This window comes from Calidris pugnax, unplaced genomic scaffold, assembly GCF_001431845.1.
Source record: "Calidris pugnax isolate Ruff unplaced genomic scaffold, ASM143184v1 scaffold15, whole genome shotgun sequence".
Classification (NCBI taxonomy): domain Eukaryota; kingdom Metazoa; phylum Chordata; class Aves; order Charadriiformes; family Scolopacidae; genus Calidris; species Calidris pugnax.
In genome coordinates, this window is record NW_015090774.1 from 1597187 (window position 1) to 1617064 (window position 19878).

The 19878-nt window shown below is 36.0% G+C and overlaps 1 protein-coding gene across 2 annotated transcripts in view; it reads left to right on the forward strand.

Moving 5' to 3' along the window:
• The window catches only part of SPOCK3 (sparc/osteonectin, cwcv and kazal-like domains proteoglycan (testican) 3), a 188992-nt gene that overhangs the window by 109546 nt on the left and 59568 nt on the right, over positions 1-19878 (forward strand). For both annotated transcript variants that reach the window (XM_014945192.1, XM_014945199.1), the window contains one exon: positions 5096-5222. In XM_014945192.1, the coding sequence (XP_014800678.1) occupies positions 5096-5222 (127 nt within the window). The remainder of the gene's footprint in view (positions 1-5095; positions 5223-19878) is intronic.

A 19878-nucleotide genomic window follows, 5' to 3' on the forward strand; every position in this document is an offset into this window, starting at 1 on the left:
TTTAGTGTGGCAAAATACTAAGAAGTGCAACAACATTTATAGTAATTGCAGTGGAATCACAAAAATGGCAGAGTTTTAGTAACTGCAAGTTGCAGTGATCTGGCTTTTCTTCCTGCATATCAAATCTAAAAACACAAGGAAGAGAAAAAGTGATTTCTTATAGTGACGTAACCAATTTCTTTGTTTAGGTTTTCCTGCCTAACATTTTAAAATATAAAAATATATTGCTTTATCTACATATCTCAAGTTAACGATAATAAATTATATATATTGTAGTTAAGCAGTCTTTATCTTCATGATGTTGTGGACATACACCAAATTCAAGATGATTTCTATGAGCACAGTATTTTCTCAGTTGTTTCTACATATGCTCATTGCCTAGCTGTAAAGAAAAACAAACAAACCCCAACAAACCACAATACCTGGTAACAAAGAAATAGTCAATAGGAACAAATCTGATGCAATTAAATAATGGTGAAAGGAAATGTTAGAGTACATAACTAAAAGGCATTATTAATACATTTTATAAAATGCACATGTCTGCCATAACTGGTACTAAATATTTTTTTATTGATTTTTCATATTTGCCTGTCATCTCAGTGACTGACAATCAAAAAATAGTTGTTGGGCAGCTCTGATAATACAGAATCTAGTTTTTGCATCATTGTGCTAATGCTTCTGAACAGATGTCTGTCCAAAGCATTTCCATGACCAGGTATCTCTGGATTGATACCTTCAAGGTATCATTATTTATAACTTATTTATCATTTCAAGTTCCATTCCAAGTTTGGAAAAATACAGATATTTCTGTTCTGTAGAAAATTATTATCAGTTATATAGAAACCAAGATTTTAAGAAGAGTGATCTGCTGAAGGTCTAGGGTGAGTTCTCTGTATAGCAGGAAACTTGACTCGCTTCACCCTGAACGGTGGTGACAGCTTGCATTTAAAAGCCTAACAAAACAGAGGTTAGTTGAGAGAAGGTGATCTGTCTGACTACATAAAATATTTTCCATTTTCTTCATACCTCTCCCTGGGTTGTTGGAGATCTTTGATTTTTGTGTCATGGTCTTGTTTTAGTGTCTATTTCCCTGTGTTTTAGTGTCTCTTTTCCATCTGTTACGTGATTTTACTTATCTTTTTTCCTCCATCTAAAAGGGCCTTTTCCCCCCCACCTCTGTCTTTTCTTGTCTTTAAACTTTATTGAGGGCATGTACAAGGGTGCAGATATGCTAAAATCCTGTAATCACCACTAGTCCTTTCTTTGAGATGTTTTAAGCTTCTATACCAACAGCCCCTGTATGTCTCAGAAATCCTGCTTCCAGTTTCTGGTTTTTGCTCCCTGTTGATGTCTGGAAATTTTGCAATTGGTTTAGGCAGTGTTTTAAAGTTACTGTATCTCAGATAAACAGAAATCGCATCAGGTTGGTAGTTGGGACTCTGGTCCTGTCAGTAACCTCAGGCTACTGGGGCACTTCTGGAAAACTGGGAGCTATAAAAGTAACTAGCAGTAAGAGAAAGGTGCAGCCATCTAAATAATCTAATTACATTGGAACTCATGTGGATGATTGGAAAAATCTGTCAAGTGAGAGGGGCAGCAATAGTCACATTATTACTGTATATTATTATATGCAGTGATCACGCACTGGTGGAGTTTGCAGTCCTGAGGGATGTGGGTCAGGTGAAGATTAAAGTCAGGACCCTCAATTTTAGAAAAGCAAACTCCTCAAGGAGTTAGTCAATAGGACCTGCCGGAAAACTGCCCTCAGGGACAAGGGAGCAGAAGAGACCAGGCAGACCTTTAAGCACACTTTCCACACAGTGCAAGAGCTCTTGATCCCCAGGTGTAAGAAATCAGGAAAGGGAAGCAAGAGACCAGTGTGGCTGAGTCAAGACATGCTGGTCAAACTAAAGGGCAAGAAGGAAATGGCACAGGCAGTGGAAGCAGGGAAAGGTACCCTGGGAAGAGTATAGGGATGCTGCCCATTTATGTAGGGATGGGGTCAGGAAGGCCAAGGTGCAGCTGGAGCTGAACTTGGCAAGGGATACAAAGAATAATAATAAGGCCTTCTATAGGTGTGTCAACTGGAAAAGGAAGGTCAAAGAAAGTGTACTCTCCCTGATGAGCAAGACTGGCAAACTGGTAACAGTGGATGAGGAGAAGGCTGAGGTACTCAAAAACATTTGCCTCAGTCTTCTCTGGCAACCTCTCTTGCCACACCTCTTGATTGAATGGAATGCAAGACGGAAACTGGAGGAGCAAAGTCCCTCCCACTGTAAGAGAAGATCTGGTTCATGATCACCTGAGGAACCTGAGAATACATAAGTATAGCGTACATAAGTATGTTCAGGGATGGCACCTGATGACATGCACCCCACAGTCCTGAGGGAATTGGCTGATATAGTTGCCAAACCACTCTCCATGATATTTGAAAAGTCATGGCCGTCAGGTGAAGTCCCTGGTGACTGGAAAAAAGAAACATTGCAACCATTTTTAAAAGGGGTAGAAAGTAGGACCCTGGGAACTACCAACCTGTCAGCTTCACATCTGTTCCTGGCAAGATCATGGAACAGACCCTCCTAGAAGTTATGCTAAGGCACCTAGAGGACAGGGAGGTGATTCGAGACAATCAACATGGTTTCATCCAAGAGCACGTCCTGCCTGACCAACCTAGTGCTTTCTATAATAGAGTGACTACATCAGTGAACAAGGAAAGAGCTACAGATGTCATTTAACTGGACTTCTGTAAGGCCTTTAACATGATCCCCACAACTTCCTTCTCTCCAAATTGGAGAGAGGATTTGATGAGTGGATTTTTCGGTGGGTGAGGAATTGGTTAGATGGTCACATCCAGAGGGTAGTGGTCAACGGGTTAATGTCCAGATGGAAATCAGTGAGAAGTGGTGTCTTTCAGGGGTCCATATGGGGACCACTACTGTTCAATATCTCCATCAATGACAGCAGGATTGAGTGCACCCTCAGCAAGCTTGCAGACAACACCAAGCTGAACGGTGCGGTTGATACGCCTGAAGGACGGGATGCCATCCAGAGCGACCTGGACAAGCTCAAGAAGTGGGCCTCCGTGGACTTCATGAACAAGGCCAAGTGCAGGGTCCTGCACCTGGGTCTGGGCAACCCCTGGTTTCAATACAGACTAGGGGGCGAATGGGTTGAGAGCAGCCATGCTTAGAAGGACTTGAGGGTACTGGTGGATGAAAAACTGGACATGAGCAAGCAATGTGTGCTTACAGGCCAGAACGCCAACTGTGTCCTGGGTTGTATCAAAAGAAGCATGGCCAGCAGGTCAAGGGAGGTGGTTCTGCCCCTCTACCCTGCTCTGGTGAGACCCCACCTGCAGTACTGCTTGAGCCCTCAGCACAGGAGAGACATGGACCTGTCAGAGTGGGTCCAGAAGAGGGCCACAAAGATGACCAGAGGGCTGGAGCACCTCTCCTGTGAAGAAAGGCTGAGAGAGTTGGGGTTGTTCAACCTGGAGAAGAGAAGGCTCCTGGAGACCTTATTGTGGCCTTTTAGTTCCTAAACGGGGCTTATAAGAAAGATGTGGACTAACTTTTAAGCAGTGCCTGTTGCAATAGGAGAAGGGGCAGTGTTTTTAAACTAAAAGAGAGGAGATTCAGATAAGAAAGACATTTTTTTTTTTTTATGATGGGGGTGGTGAAACACTGGAACAGGTTGCTTAGAAAGGTGGTAGATGCCCTGTCCCTGGAAACATTCAAAGTCAGGTTGGATGGGGCTCTGAGCAAAGTGATCTAGTTGAAGATGTCCCTGCTGATTGCAGTGGAGTTGGACTAGATGACCTTTAGAGGTCCCTTCTAACCCAAATTATTCTATGATTCTACATAAGCAAATATACAGTTCAACTTTGCATTTCTTTATCATAGGAGCAGTGAAATTGTTTGTACTTAGTTTTCAAATGATGCAACTTAGCAGACAGGACTGTTTTTTATTATTAATTAGGGTGCTTTGTTTGAATTGTTTCCTTTTTTTATACTTCCTGATGGACATAAAAACTTCCTGTGTGGGTGTTTTACCACTCGTAAATTGACTACATGTAATTGAAGCTATTACTGCCTTTTTAAGAAGTAACTGATAATTTCTGTGTACAGTTCAGGTTCCTGTTTACACTGTAAAAGACCTGTGCAGTTCAAAATTTTGCCACAAAACATAATCTGAATTTAAACTTCTGTAACTTAAAAGATTATTTTCTTCTTCAAGACATTTACAGCCAAAATTATGAACAGCATAAAAACATTAGAATAACTGAGAAACTAGGTTTTGGTTTGGATCATCACCGGTTTACTGTTAGGTATGTGGTTTTAGTTTGTCTAAGGATGGTCATGTGCAACAAAATACTGAAAGCTAGAAGAGTGTTCTGAGGAAGAGTCAGTAACTAATTTTAGACTTTTAGTCTGACCAGGTTTAACTTTTTTCTGGGTTAAAATTATCCATCTAGCTATATCTATCTTGTTTGTATAAGCATAAATACATACGCTTTTATAGATCAATTCTGTGGTCCAGTGGGTTACCCTTTTTTTTTCTCCTTCCTTTGAACTTTACACTGGGTACTATAGTTTGAATTTTATGAAATGTAAACTGTGAAAGGCAATGATTAAAGTGGGGCAAAGTACTTTGAAGGACCACCTACCTGTTTCTATAGAAGTATTTATGATATAATTTTCTAATACTTAAATGTCATCTCCTAAAACACCAGTATTAATAGAACAGCTCCATTTGTAGTATTTAATAACAAAAAAAAAGAAAAGTGCTACACAAGTCAGACATCTTTGGCTGATCAATAATTGTAACAACCACTGAAGCATCATCTTAATCATCTTCTCTACTAAGGTGTCTTAGAAAGTGAAATAATTTGCAGTTATCAAGTATTACCACAGTGAGTAATTTACAAAGATGAGCAAGTATATACTAAAGACTGTGGCACCTCTTTACTTAGAAGAAAACTTTGTGGCTGAAATTATGTATGGCTTACTGTTTGTAAAGGCTCATTAAAATACCCTGAATATGTTCTATTTTTACTACTGCTTATCAGAATTACATACTTTTTGTTTACTTACAGTATGAAAGAGGCTGGTTTAGGCCATAAACAGTGGAGGGGTGGTCCCATTTCATCAAACTGCAAGCAGTGTCCAGTAGTTTATACCAATCCTGTTTGTGGATCAGATGGTCACACATATTCTTCTCAGGTAAGAATTGAATAAAGAACTAAGTTATTCTTTCGCTGTTCCAGTCAATTCCAGCTATTGGAAAATAAAATACTGTATTGTAACACAAATCGACATTTATTTGTTTTGACTAAAATATATATTACATACTGCAATCTACAGCAATTCTAATATATAGTAAGACCAAAAAAAGCACAATGGTAGCAAATTCTAAGCTGCATGAAACAGTAGTGCTCCACAGTCTATCTTTGACAGACAGGGCTTTGAGTAAGGAAAAAATGTTGTGTGTCCTCAGGTAGGGTAGGATAAACATGTTAAGTCAGATTTTTCAGTTGACCGTTGAGGGGATGCTTCACATTCCAAGCATCTGAGCATAAATTTAACATACCCAGTTAAAAAAAAAGTAGTAATGTAAATAATTGTTGCATTTCTTTCCTCCTTGCAACTGCATTTAATATGTTTTAGGACCATAATTGAATCTTCCTTCTGTATTCCTGAAATCCTCCTGTCTTTTATGTCATACTTATTTGGAGACAGAATAGTAACATAAAAATGTTACTGCCAGTTTAATCAGTCATTTTTGGAGAAAAGATTTTATGCTGGTCATGCTGAAGTCCAGAAACCATGGGACTGAATTAGTACAGTGCTCAGTTGAAACTTGGGAGATGGAGGGACTTCATAAAGCTGAAAACAAATACATTTGTTTAGCATCCTCTCTTAAAACTTTTGGTAGAAGAATTTTCAGCCAATATTGACAACTGAATCCTCTCTAGGAGAAACAAATGTGTGCTCTTGATGAACCCATTTTTATCAGAAATCGCATGCAATTCAGTAGTGCAAGATGAGCTATTGTATTCTGTTGTTCTGATGGCCATGTCCTTCTACTAACAAAATATTTCTAATAGTTTATAATATCCAGTGCTTCAAGAGAAATATGGTACAAATAATAATGATGATTGTTCTAGGTTAAATTGACAGAAATGCAGAAGCTCTGTGTTTGTTACTTACAAAGAAAAAAATTTCCATATAACATTTAAAGCAAAATATTTGTAGGATATTTCCCAGTATTTAAAGATTTGTTAGTATGTGCTATATTGAAGTTTCTTTTGTTTGTTTATTTTTGGTGGGTTTTTTTTTACTGTAATAATACACTGTGTCTGAATTTTACAAAAAAATTAGAATTTCCAGGAGTGACTGACTATTGGATTGAACACTTAATATCCTCTCCAAGGGTATTTTCTTCTTGAAAAAAAAAAAAAAGCAGAATATGACTAGTGCTTCCTCTACCTTCACAGTTCTTGTGCTTTTATCCTAAATCTTACATTAGAAAATGCTTTTCTTATAAACTGAATATTTAGTTATGGGGAACTGATCAAGAATCTTAATTTTCCTTTAAAAATAATAATAATAATTTCTAACTCTTACACTAAGATATCTGAGGCCCTACACATGAATTGGACTCTTTGGCATAGCAGAAAAATAATTCCGTTCCAGTGATGATATGACTTAGTTTTAATTTAGGTATTTCAAATATTCTTATTTTTATTCACAGTAATCTCCTGTCTGTGTTTGATCAAGAGCTGGAAATGTGCTTGCCTCTTACTAGATGTTAGATGATAACTGTCATGTAGCATTTCTTTTGCTATGCCATGTGAAGTTTCAGTCAGTCTTCAAGCCCCAAGCCTAGCCTGCACATAGATATAAAAGAGACGGTAGTCTCTATGATTTTGTAGTTTAAGTAGACTAGGTAGATAATTTGATATAGGTAATACTGAATGAGAAACTTTTGTTTTGGTTTGTTTTAATACTGCATACTTCATTACAATCTCTCCCTATGTTCTTCGTAATGTAATATAAACATCACAGCCAGTTTTAACCTTATTGTTTATTTCATATTTTATCACACATGAATCCTATATTCTAAATAATCCTATAGGCACAGAACTGACCGCTATGGCCTCTCAGAATTCTATAAATAACAATGAGATGCAGATATTCTTATGTCAGTTCATGTGTTAAAGGTGAGGATGTACTTCTCAGAATGAGAAATGAGTGGATTAAATAGATATACTCCGCTTCCAGTCCAGTGCATTACCAGACCTGCAGTAAGTGCAATATTACATCTTATCCAACCTCTACGTCCCTTACATGCCTATAACGCAGAGGTAATATAGCATCAGAGAGCTTTTTCAAGGCCTTCCACTGCCTTGTAATGGTATATTTCAAATCTAAGTTTATGGCAGAAAAATGCTAAAAAAAAGTTTATGAGCACAGATCATCTGTATGCCTATAAATATTTATTTCTTTTCAATGATGTTATGACTTCATATTCCATAGTGCAGTTGCATGAAAATAGAGGTCCTTGCAAGGTTATTTCAGAAGGAGTTGTTTTCAAAATTGACATAAAGATGAATATTTGTATTCCTTTACTCCAGGCAAAGTTTAGTTTCATTGTGTCATCAAGCTCTAGTAGGAGTTTATATAACAATTTTCTTGTATTTAGAATGCATTTGTCAATGGCTGTGGCAAAGTGTATAATACATTTTCTGAAAATAAGTCAGTAAATAGTAATAGTATTGTAGAACACAGCCAGGCAACTGGCAGTTATTGGGTGGACACTAATTTGGGAGTATGTCCACCCTTTTCAGGCTAAGCCTATGCAAATGTTTGTATTAAATTATGTAACTATAGATATCTTGTATATGTTTTTTGCTTTGTGAAAAATAACAACAACCAAAAAGATGTTATAATGGGTAGACAATGTAGAAAGAAAGGTTACATTCTAAATTGAGATTATCCAGAGTCAGGTAACAATTTTTTTATTTCCCATTCCCATTTTAGCAGGCTAGGTTAGGTATACTGTGTTCTCAGCCCACAACTGGTTGCATGCAGTCACTGTAAAGGAACAGTAGCAGGTGTAAGATACGCATTATTAGCATTACAAGAATGTTGAAATAAAAATATTACCTGATGAAATGTTGAGTAATCAAAGTGAATATTAATTATTATGTGAGAAGAAATTCAGTATAAAGAGATCCTGTCATTTCCTTACCAGGGTGGTGTTACAAACAATTTTTAGTTAATAGCCTTTAAATAATACTTCCTGTGTTTTACACTTCATTAGTCTAGTTTTACCTTCTGCATTTCTCTAAACTTTGGCACTTAAAAGTGCGTCATTCATTTTAACACTAGGAATTCTCAAGCAGTGCTGGAACATAGGCCTTTGGTACCCCTGTATAATTGGCACCACATCCATTCTCCAGGGAAAACATGGTCATTGCTGCCTGTTTCTAGCTTCATCTTTCCTACAATTAATAGGGAAATAAAAAGGACACGGAGAGCAGCTCAGATGGGGTGATTTGTGGCAGCAACCCCCCTTCTGCCATTATTTTACCGAGGAATGCAACTTACTGCTGTAGCACGGATACAGTAAAGCTGGTGTAATTGTGGATGAGACGATCATGCTTGGGCTTGGATGTTTCCATTGGAACAATTCTCCCATTGTGACTGGGCCTTCTAAAAATGGCCACAAGAAAAAAAAATATAGTCCCACATCAGATGAATTGTCTTTTGAGTGGTTTTTGCATATTTTAATTACAGCTCTGGTGTTTGGTATAATAGGCTGAAGTTTCTCTCTTAGGTTGAGCATGGTTGAAAGCATGGCTATGCTGTAACAAAATCTAACCTTAAATAAGATCAATGAGCAATGCTTTGAGTATTTTGAAAGGAAAACACCACAGAAATAAATTAATCTTTAGAATACGCCCATTGCTCCATGATTTTATTCCAGAATCCTCTTGGCACTAAGTCCTAGATCAGTTTTATTGTTAGCAACAATTTGCTCAAGTTGGTTTCATATTGATAGTGAATTTTTTATGAAACATTTTTTTCTCCTACCTATAAAAACTTCCTGTGATTGATGACATCCCTATAGGTATAAATAGCAATAAAAATCACATTTTGCAAAAATAATGGGTCTAAACTAGTTTCTCAGACTAAGATGGAAAAGGTATAGAAAAGCAAACAGTCAGAAAAGACGATATGAATTCTTGATATACTTTCAGATGGATATGTAGATTTAGATATTTTTTTTTTTTAATATTCAGATACTTTTTTCAGTCTCCCAGATTAGGATTCCTTTTTCGTTAGAAAGTTGAAAGAGAGACAGTGGATAAAAACACAGTCTGTGTGGAGGGGGGAGTTTGGTACTGGTTGCTTACTCTGTCCTAATTTTGTTTATAATTTTACATGAACTTAAATTCGTAGATTTTTAGTCTCAGGGTATTCCATATTTAATATTTTTCTTTTTAAAATCATTGCTACTGTTATTTATGGGATAAAAGATATCATGCTGGATTGACCCATGGAATATACTTTATCAGGATAAACTGTTCTTTGCAGAAATACTAGAAAGTCCTTTATAATATTGTTATTAAATGCTTTAAAAAGACTAATAATAAAAAATCAGAAAATGAGATTGGTTTTGCAGCTTCTACTATCAATGGGTTTTGCCAGTAATGCCTGAAATTTTGTCTGGAGCCTTTAAATTGGTAAGATGTGGTATTCAGAAAAAAAAGGCAGAGAAACGTCAGAAGTGTGACTCACTTTACTTAATCCAGTCTTCCAAATAGGCTGGTGTACTAAAAATTCCAAATTATATGTAACTGATCTCTTTTTATCAACTGCATTGAAAATAAATAGCTGCTAATGCTGTAGCGAATGGAGATGGTAGCTTAGATGACAAATCACTTTATAGAACCTTCAGTATTTTGAAATTCTGAGCAGCTCAGTATTTCTTAGACTAGGGTGACATACATATAATAGCAAGAATTGAATTTGGTTTCCTTTTTTCATTTCCAGAGTACTGTTTGCTTAATATAAAATTATCTATTGAATTTACATTAAAATATGCATAAACTTTAATACTTCAATAAAAATAAAAAAATGCTACTTCATGGACTGGAAAATATTTTCTTGTGCTTTCATCTGTATAATGCCTTTACATTGTTATTTAAAATAGTATTAAATTTTCTCTAGAATAGAAACAGTCTAGGCTGGATGGACAAACCAATAAAATAATAAGACAAATAGGGGGAAAATGAAACAAGTGTCAGTGTTTATTAAATAACTCTCATATCGCAGCGGCAGTATACTGATACGAAATAATGAATGTAGAAAGAACTCAGATTCAGCACCTATTCATGAAAATTTATATGTTAACTGTCAAAGAGGACAGCCAGTAAAACAAGAAAAATCAAATTGCTTAAAGTGGAGTTGAGATCGTTAAAGATTCAGATTTCTTAAACTGTTAGGTTACATTAGAGACATCCGTACTTATCTGGGGAACAGTTCTTCTCGAAAAGGTATCTTAAACCAGAAGTTAATCTTTTGAAATTAGTATTCAAAATGTCGTAACTAGAATTACAGCTAAAAGAAACATAATAATTTTGGCACAAGAATTCTTTTCCAGGAGAATGTATCCACATCACGTGCAGGCAGAAACGCACAGGAGCTGAACACGGGCGCTGCCACTGGCATAGTTAAGCTTGTGGTGTGATGGTGGGGAGCTGAGAACGGTTCTGAAAAGAAAACCAATAGAAAGACAGGTCTGGAGCATTAAGAGACAATAAATAATGTTCTTAAGTTTGCGTAGCTGTTTGAAACATTAAAGCATTTGAGAAAACAGTGGAGAACATAGTGATGAGCTGTGTCAGTTGCAGGAAGGGGGATCAAAAGAGAAGATTGTCTCAGATTTACCAAGCAGAAGCTTATTAGTGAGCGTGGTTTCAGCGGACTGAAGGATAAAGAGGGTAGTAATTGAAGAGGTGGTTAGGTGGGATAAGAGGATTTTTATGATCTTGGGAGGCTTTTGTTTGGGCTTTTTGTTGTTTTTTTTTCTAAACAAATGGAAAAGAACCTTTTTATAAAGGAAGAGAGAGAGTAGTTTGAGGGCAGTGGGCATGAAACAAGATGGTGTCAACCTGGGGAACACAGGGATTTTGAGACCTAGTAGCAATCTACGATAAGAATCGAATTAAAGATTAGATTGAAAGTGGCATTTGCAAACTGGAATTGGCAAACAAGAAATTTAGCTCATGTCTTGGCCCCATGAAAACTTCCAAATATTACAGTAATCATTCTCTGACAGAAGACCCCAAAGAGTGTGCCAGTGTAGGAGATGGTATGGAAAATACATGTAAGCACTTGTTAAAAAGGAAGACATTTATTAGTGCATGGTGTATTTCTGTTCTCATGTCTCTTGAGAGCCAGACATCCAACCCCAGGCATGCAATTCCATTCTCCTTGGAACATTCCTTCCTGTGTCCCAAGGTTGAGGGAGAGCCATGGCTACCGTAATTGTCCTTGTACAGAAGGCAGCACTCTTGATATGTGAGAAAATGGAAGAAAATGTAGTAACAAACATTTGTCTTGTTTTACTATAGATACATGAAAATGGGATGGTTAGACTTCTTTTTCAGAAAGGGAGAAAGAGAGAAACTGCTATCACCAGTGTGCAATGGATCATTTTCCCAAATTTATCCTATAGCATGAAATACAGAATGGTACCTTAAAAAAAAAAAAAAAAAGGGAAACCACACCATAAAAATCTAGCTTAAATTGCTGCTCTCTTCTCTGTTATTTTCTCTTAATTCCAATACACTATTATTTCTTTTTCACATGTGTATCCGTGACATTGCTTCCCAAGTGCATTGAACCACAGGACCTTGGGGTTTCTTTGTGTGAATGTGTCTCCTTGTCTTCTCTTAGTCAAAGTGGAATTTAAATATATTCTGATCAAGTAGCAGTGAACCTATGGATCATTTTGTTGCTTTACAACAGAGCCTGTTTCATGTAGCCTGTGTTGTGGAGAGTTATAATAAGTGTATATTGGCTCTAATTTCTTTCCCTTTTTTCCGTATCCTTAAATTTCTTCAAAATTATTTCTATTTTTCCTTTTAAGAAGGGTTTTGGAACAACATAGATGCAGAAGGCACAAAAGAAGATGTGCCTAACATTACTTAGCCCTTTTGGTTTCCTTTAGCAAGTAACAGAACAGTAAGCATTTGAGAAGCTACAGAACTGCAAATGAAGTGAAAATTACTAGAAAAAATTATTCAAATTAAAAATTTTTAGAACTTGCAGTTAAATTTTGTAATCAAACAGAACAAAGTGTTTACCTTCTAAAAAGATAGTCTTAAACACTGCTGATATAGGTCACACTTGCACTTAACAGAAAACTGGCATACTGTGAAGTTTCATGTAATGATGTCAGATACTGTAACAGAAATTAGAACAGCAGTGCTATAAACAAATTATACTGTCCTAGGGAAAAAGAATAGTAATTTAGCAGATGTTAATGAGGTAAAATATCTGTAACATTAAAGAATCATCTTCTAAGTCTCACTCTTTTATTTTTTATTTATAATTTTGAAGAGTTCACAATGAAATATTTAAAACATGAACCAATTACTATTTAAATATTTTTCTGAAAACAAACTCAGACATATCAGGATTGTTCAAATATTGCTTCAAGTTTTCAGTGTTTTAGATGCTTGAATACCAATATTCTATGTTTTTATATGCTTAAGATTCTCTGCTTAGAATACAGCTGTAATTTACAATTTAAAAATTATTATTGAAAGGGGGTGATGTTTGTGTAGTCTTCTGTTATATGCATACTAATCTTATTTAATGTGCTTAAATAAGACACATTTAGCATTCAGCATTGTGATATTAAACAAATACATGTTCTCACAGCTCAGGCATATTAATTTTATGGCTGTAGAACAATGCAGTTTTTCAATCAAACTACAGAAAACTGTCTGGGATACGGGTTTTCTAATGGTATGCAAGGTAACCACATTCACTTCCCTCAAAAAATCGTGTCACTTGAAAATATCCAAAGCCACGTATGGAAGCACACATCCAGAAGTTTCTGGCTTGTGTGAATTTCACAACACTGGATGTTGCTATAAAGTTTCTGTTTACTTCAAGACTCTTTGAATCATTAATATATACCTGCCACTCTCCCTCTTGGGGGGAAAAAAAAAAAAAAAAAACAAACCACCCAAACCCAAAGAAGAGGAAGCCTTGAAGAAATGAATAGTTGGCATTCAGAAATGTCAAAAAATGTTTTAGTCGGCTCCCGAACAAAATCCTTAATGTTCTCCTGAGGATATGGAGTCCTTCAGAGAACCTTCCTTCTTTCTGTCTTCATCAGTTTTCTTCAGGAATGTGGTTGTGGTCTGTCCCAACTTAAGTAATTTCTAGGAAAGAGAAGAACTGTCCAACCTGTTTATTTACAAGTCCAATGACTTTTAAGCTGTCTGCTTTCTGTTAAATTTATAAGAAGCAAATAATAATTGATATTTGATCCACAAAAGCTTGCTCTGCTGCTTGTTTTTCTACATTAATGTTGAGAAAGCGAACCAATTTAAGAAATTTAGAGAGATGTATTCTTGGATGAGATCTTGAGTAAATGAGAAAAATAGTGTCAAAGTAAAATAACTTAAATCCTGAAAGAACAGATCTGGACATTGATGAGAACTGAGAGAGAGACGGGGATCTGAAAAACATGACTGCGTATGAGAGGTGGGTCTTCTACATCATAGCAAAGTTTCAGGGAAAAAAATGGAACATTGTAGGCCACCACGGACTTTGCGGAATTGAAAAATAAGAGTTTATGCAGGAAAAAAAATGTCATCTAGATCTTCATTCAGTACATGACAAATGAGGACTTGGCTTTGGGTTCCTTATTTTAATCCATATGTTTTTAACACAGAACAGGGAAATCTATTGTATATTTTAACAATCAAGTACTAAGAGCAAAAAGTAAAGTTAAAGATTTAGGCACAGATCTGTGTGTCTCTACAGAAGACAAGAAGTTCTCTCTCTACGGAAGTTCAAGAAGAGATACATGTAATCTAGGCAAAAACAGCCATGCTTTGGAATATTAACTCCTATTTGCACAACAGCGTGTTTCTTCACTGATAGCACACGTAGCCTTGTGTTTTGGACTGTTTAATAAATAAAATGTAGTCTTTGAGTTAAAATGACTTTTAGCATACGTTTTCAGGTGGGTGAAAAAACAGAGTAGAGAACAGCAGAGGCAACATGATGGCAAGAAATCAGAGAACCTAGGTGTGTCTGGCTGCTGATCCAAACGGTGATTCTCTAGTGCAGAATATTTTACCCCCCAGTTGACATAGTATAGTTTAAAGCTTTTAGAACTTGGACAGGATGTAACCCAGCATGGACTAGCTAGATCTGTGCACCTTACTCTTATTACTGTCATAATTTTTCCTGTAATTGAAGACTAATGAGCACACCCTTTAGATGCTATTTTAGTTCACGTATAACTTTATAAATATTTCAACTTAGATATAATTAGATAAATTGAACTTGTTTAATTAGTAATGCAATCAGCCAGTATGGCTTAGGAAGCCATATCACATTAAAAATACAGTGATAATGCATATTAATAAGCAATAAGCATATTCTTTTAACCAAAAAAATCCGTGCTTTCACAAGTCATTTGTGTCTTATTATCAGGCTTTATAACTTTGCCATTACTTTTATTTTGCCATTGCCATTACTCAGAAATTTACATGTCAGCTGCAAAATCAGTAGAGATTTTTCTTGGCTGATTTTGAACCAAAATAGCTGTTTTTAAGGTGATGGGTTAGGAGAATTCAATGTTTTGCTCACATTTAAAATTTTTCTTCTAACAAAAATTTTCAAATTTGAAGTGGGAACTTGAAAATTTGAAGTTTGTTTTTTCTGAGCAATATTCCTTTTGCTATCTCTCAAGAAATTTTCTCCACTCCAAATTACAAAATTCAATGCCAGCAATGAGGTACACGAAGGATCTCATGTACATACAACGTTTAGTGACATTCTATGCATCTGTAGCTTGGGTCTGCTAAAAAGGATTAAGAAGTTTGAAAAAAGGAGACTGATGACATCCTGAAATTTGGGCTATATGGGTGAGAGCTGTGAATAAGAGCTAGAATGTATAGACTTAAGTACATGCATGTATATGTCAGAGAAATTTTTTATATGTAAGCATGCTTACAAGAAGCTGTTAGTGTATTTTCAAACTGCATTGGTGTTTATCGTTTTGGAATAAGTGGATCAGAAGGAATAATATAGATAGGAGTAATATGGTTATATTTTTTTACCCCTTTTGTTAATCATTTTTTTTCAAAAAAAAAACCCCACTCTCTAAATATATTTTAATATTTTTTATATTTGAAATATTCTGGGTTTTACAGAATTTATTGCATTCAAAGAATATTGAAATATGCATTTGGATATGAGGTAATATATTACATTTTTTAAACAAAAAATGACTGGTAGCATTAATATTTTTTAGTTTAATGGAAATAGCATGTTTCAAGTAGGGCTATCACAGAGTTTTGTCATTTAGCATTAATTTACCTTTACATTCTCATTTGATGATATAAAATATTAGTTTACCTGTTTGCAAAATGTATAGAATAAGATGGTGAGGTAAATATTTACCAAACTGAGTAGGTACATAAAAATTCAGATGACTGATCTGAAAAGCAAATAGGTCCTTAGAAGGATTTTCAGAAGCTTCTAAGCATCATGTCTCTGAAAGCTTCTAAGTATGAAAGCAAAGACAGGTAGGTGCCTAATTTAAATAATCCCAGTAGGCATCTATCTGCATGTTTCTGTGACAATAATTTTTCTAGGGTGTCCAAAAAAGATTGAATAGCTAGTTGACGTGATTTCAGGCTTTTCTTTTTATGCCATTGCACTAAAGAGTGCTGAAGAAAACAGGCAAGAGCTGTAGAGGTGATCAGGAAGAAAACTGCATACAGATTTTCTTTTTGTCATGTAAATTGCTTTCTCTAGTTCATAGCTTTGTAAACAATGTATCATCAGTTCTCTTTCAACCACAGAAGATTTTCTTTGCTCAGGGTGTCTTGGTTCAATAAGCATGTTTCCTTTTGTTCTCTGGACAAAATGCTAGGTGCATGTCTTTATGGTTAATATTTTTTAAATGTTATTTTCATTTTAAATAGTAGTACTTGTTTGCTGAAAAACTTATTACCCACACTCCTATTGTTTAGGGAGTAAGAGGTAACTGATGGAACAAAAAGGCATCTGTAGATCTGGATAACACTTCATAGATAAATTTGCACATTAATGTTCAATTTCTAAAGCTTGAGTTAGTCGAAAATGTGCTACCTTGGCATTGAGTCTATCTAGTTTTAGTTTGAAATTCTCTATTGCACCTGTTGGTGCCTTCTTGGCTCCTTTTTTTGAAGAATTATACAATGGCATAATAATTTCAAAATTAGGCTTTACTACATTAGCGTCACTAGCTTTGGCCATATTTTCACCTCCATTTTAAAGTCAACCTAAAGTGACACCACTGCACAAAGAAGTGGTACCAGCCATTGCCTGGAATTGGCCCTTTTGGGCAAGTAGTCCTTTACCTCTCTTGCATGTTCCATATCAAGTAATCCTCCTAGTTGAACTGGACCTGGAACATAACCTGATCAACACTCACTCTGCCTACTCCATGCCCAGGATTGGTGACAGGAATCACCAATCCAGTTAAACCATATTGTAGGTTCTTACATAGTTTGCATTAGGACATTAAATCTGAGGCCATAATTTCACATAGCAAATTGCAAAATATACAGTAAAGGCAAAGTTTGAGCCAGGCAGTGTATGTAAGCTTTGTGAAATAGGGATAAAGTGAGAAAATGGGGAACGTGTATAAGCAAAGTAGCATGAAGCTGAAAGCACATAGTATGGAGTACTGGTAATCAGAGAATTATCTGTTCAACTGTCAGTGGTATCGGGTTCTGAAAACAGAGAGAAAACAGAGATCTGCATTGATGCCTGAATGTGGAGCTCTACAGGAGAGATTTCTTCCAATGAGATACATGATCATACTGGAAGAAATATTTAACACTTCATTCTCTTCACCATCTGTCTTCATGGTACTCTAGCAAAGAGCTCTTTTCTCAGACATTCTGTTAATTGCATCATAAAAAAATCTCTTAACCACCAATAGTTGATCATCTAGAAAATAGAAAAGTAGGAACTGTGAGGTTTTTTTGGTAGGAACGTGTAAATTTGAGAATATATATGAAATTCTCTCAGCCATTCTATTTGTTTATACTATAACAGCTAGGTTGTTGAGTTGGTTGGTAGCAGTGTAGAAGGCTGTGGTGTACAACTTGTAGACTGTGGTTGTAAGATTTTGGAATGCTGCAATGTCTACTGATATCCCCAGTTTCATCTGCAGTAGATCACTTATTCTTCTTATTGGTACACTGGAAGGTTGATTAGAGCTAAATGAACAAGGGTACAAAAGAGCTGAGGAGTCAGAAGCAGGGCGTCTTATTCTGTTCTCTCTCACTGGTTAGTGTCAGAATCATCATACATGACCACAGTTGGTAATAATAAGACATAAAACTATTAACATTTACCTATATGGAAGTATATGTTCAGATTAAATATTTGTAGTATATGGACTAATAATTGTCAGGTGAATCTGAATCTAATTATTCATGAGTATTGTTTTCTTAGAATTAGATAGCATCTCCTGTTTAACGTTAAATGCACAGAAAAAGTCATGGACTTCTACAGAGCTCACATTATTGAGATAAGGTACAATTAAAGGTGATGTTACCTTTCAAAGATGAAAAACTTTTTACAGTTGCATAAACACTAGTTTTTGGTTGGCTAAAAAGTAATTTGCTAAATGCCTAGCATTGAGATGGTGTTCCAGAAACCGTTTTTGTAAGTGTCATATACCTCAGCACATGAAAATTTCTAAAATACTTTAATTCACACTGAATTCACACTTCATCCGATACAGCAAAGTTATGGTAGAAAAGGGTGTATTGATGTATCTGGCCTAACTTCAGTCTTTCAATATTAAGGGCTTGAAGCACATAATGGACGCAGTATGCATTGGAGATCCAAGTGAATGCCCTGGTAGCTAACTTCTGCTGACTTGTATACTGCAGGGGTGTACCAGATCTGCTTCCAGCTGTCCAGTATGGATAAGGTGAAGGAAAGGAAGAATTGGAGGAAGTATCTGCAGACTGCACCTGAAGGCACTGGTGCATGAGCTTCTGTTTCTTACTTGCCAGAGAAATTGCATGTATCCTCGTTACTTAGGTTTAGTTAGTTTATTTAGAAGCTCCTAGATATTCCTGGCCAGACAGTACTACTGTGGAAAAATGTTATCTTGCCACTGAGGTAGTACCATTCTCAAAAAGGAATAGAATTAAGTCTGTGAGAAAAAGCAAATTGAAAAAATGCTGGGAAATGCCAAAGTTAATGTTGCACAAACACAGTTTGTGTTTCTTTTTGGGCAGACATATAACGCAATCTTAACAATTCTGTTGCTATTTCTTCTGCAGGGCTCTTCACTTGCTTAACACACAGAATGGACATACCTCTCTTGTATCTAATCAGTAATCATTTTCTCTGCATTGTTCAGTATAGTCTTATGTCTTTTATTATACAGAAGCCATGCAGTTAAACTAAATTCCTCATGTGCTTTAATATAACTTTATTCCCTGTAGAATTTGAGAAGTCTGTAAATAGTAACTAATTTACACTCTCACACACAGTCCCTCTTTGTGATATGAGTGTTGTTTTGCAGCTAGAAGATGGTTCTGCAGATAGATGGAAGCAAAAAAATTATTTGTGAGATCTGATGACCAATTAAAGGATAGGGTTTTTTTTCATGTTTCACAGTGCAAAGCATTTATATGTTCAATTGTTTTTTAGTTTTATCTAAAAATATTTAGCATATTTCCAAATCAGCTCTCAGCTTTTCAAGAGCTCAGGAGAGCACAAATGCACTCAGTACCAAACAGAATTTTGCTAAAGTAAGTTTTCTAAGATCCATGGACCAGCATAAGCATCATTTTCCTTTTCCTTCATGCAGTCTCCCTAGTTCATTCATTACACATCTTTCAGTCTCTCCAGCAAATGAAGAAGATTTATGCAAGCAATAGTCTCTTGACAGTGGTTCATTCCCAGAGCAGCTCTATCCTGTACTTCCTCATTGAATAAGCTTGATGCCATCTGGTCCACCCATTTTCTCAAAGCAAGATAAACTACACAGGTGTCATTCCTGACAGGTTTATCTAATCCTGGTTGTAAAGACAGTGATTAAGATTCAATAAACTTCTCCAATAATTTACTTTAATACTTCACTGCCTTTATTATTAGAAAGTCTTCCTAGTATCTAATCTGAAACTTTTCTGCAGCAATTTAAGCCAATTATTTCTTGTAACATTCATCATGGTATTATTTTCAGGTATCTTTCAGATGCCTTTTACCTATTTGACAGCTGTTAAGTAAATCCTCTTATCTCAAGACCAAACATCCCCACTCCTTGAGCCTCTTTGTCAGTGACTCTATTTTGTAGGCCTCTGATCATTCTGGTTACTCTTTTTTTTTTTTTTTTTTTTTTTTTTTTTTTTTTTTTTTTTATTTTTTTTTTTTAAGGAGTTGTCTGTTGAAAATGATGAAATGATTTTTCTACCTGTTGTTGAACTCGCAACTCTTGGAGATTTTTAGCCAGAGGTGCAAAGGTTCGTCTTCCCGGGGGCCCTCCCGTCCCACCGGGGGTCGGTCGGTCCCGGCGCCGCGTCTGCGGGAGGGCGGAGGG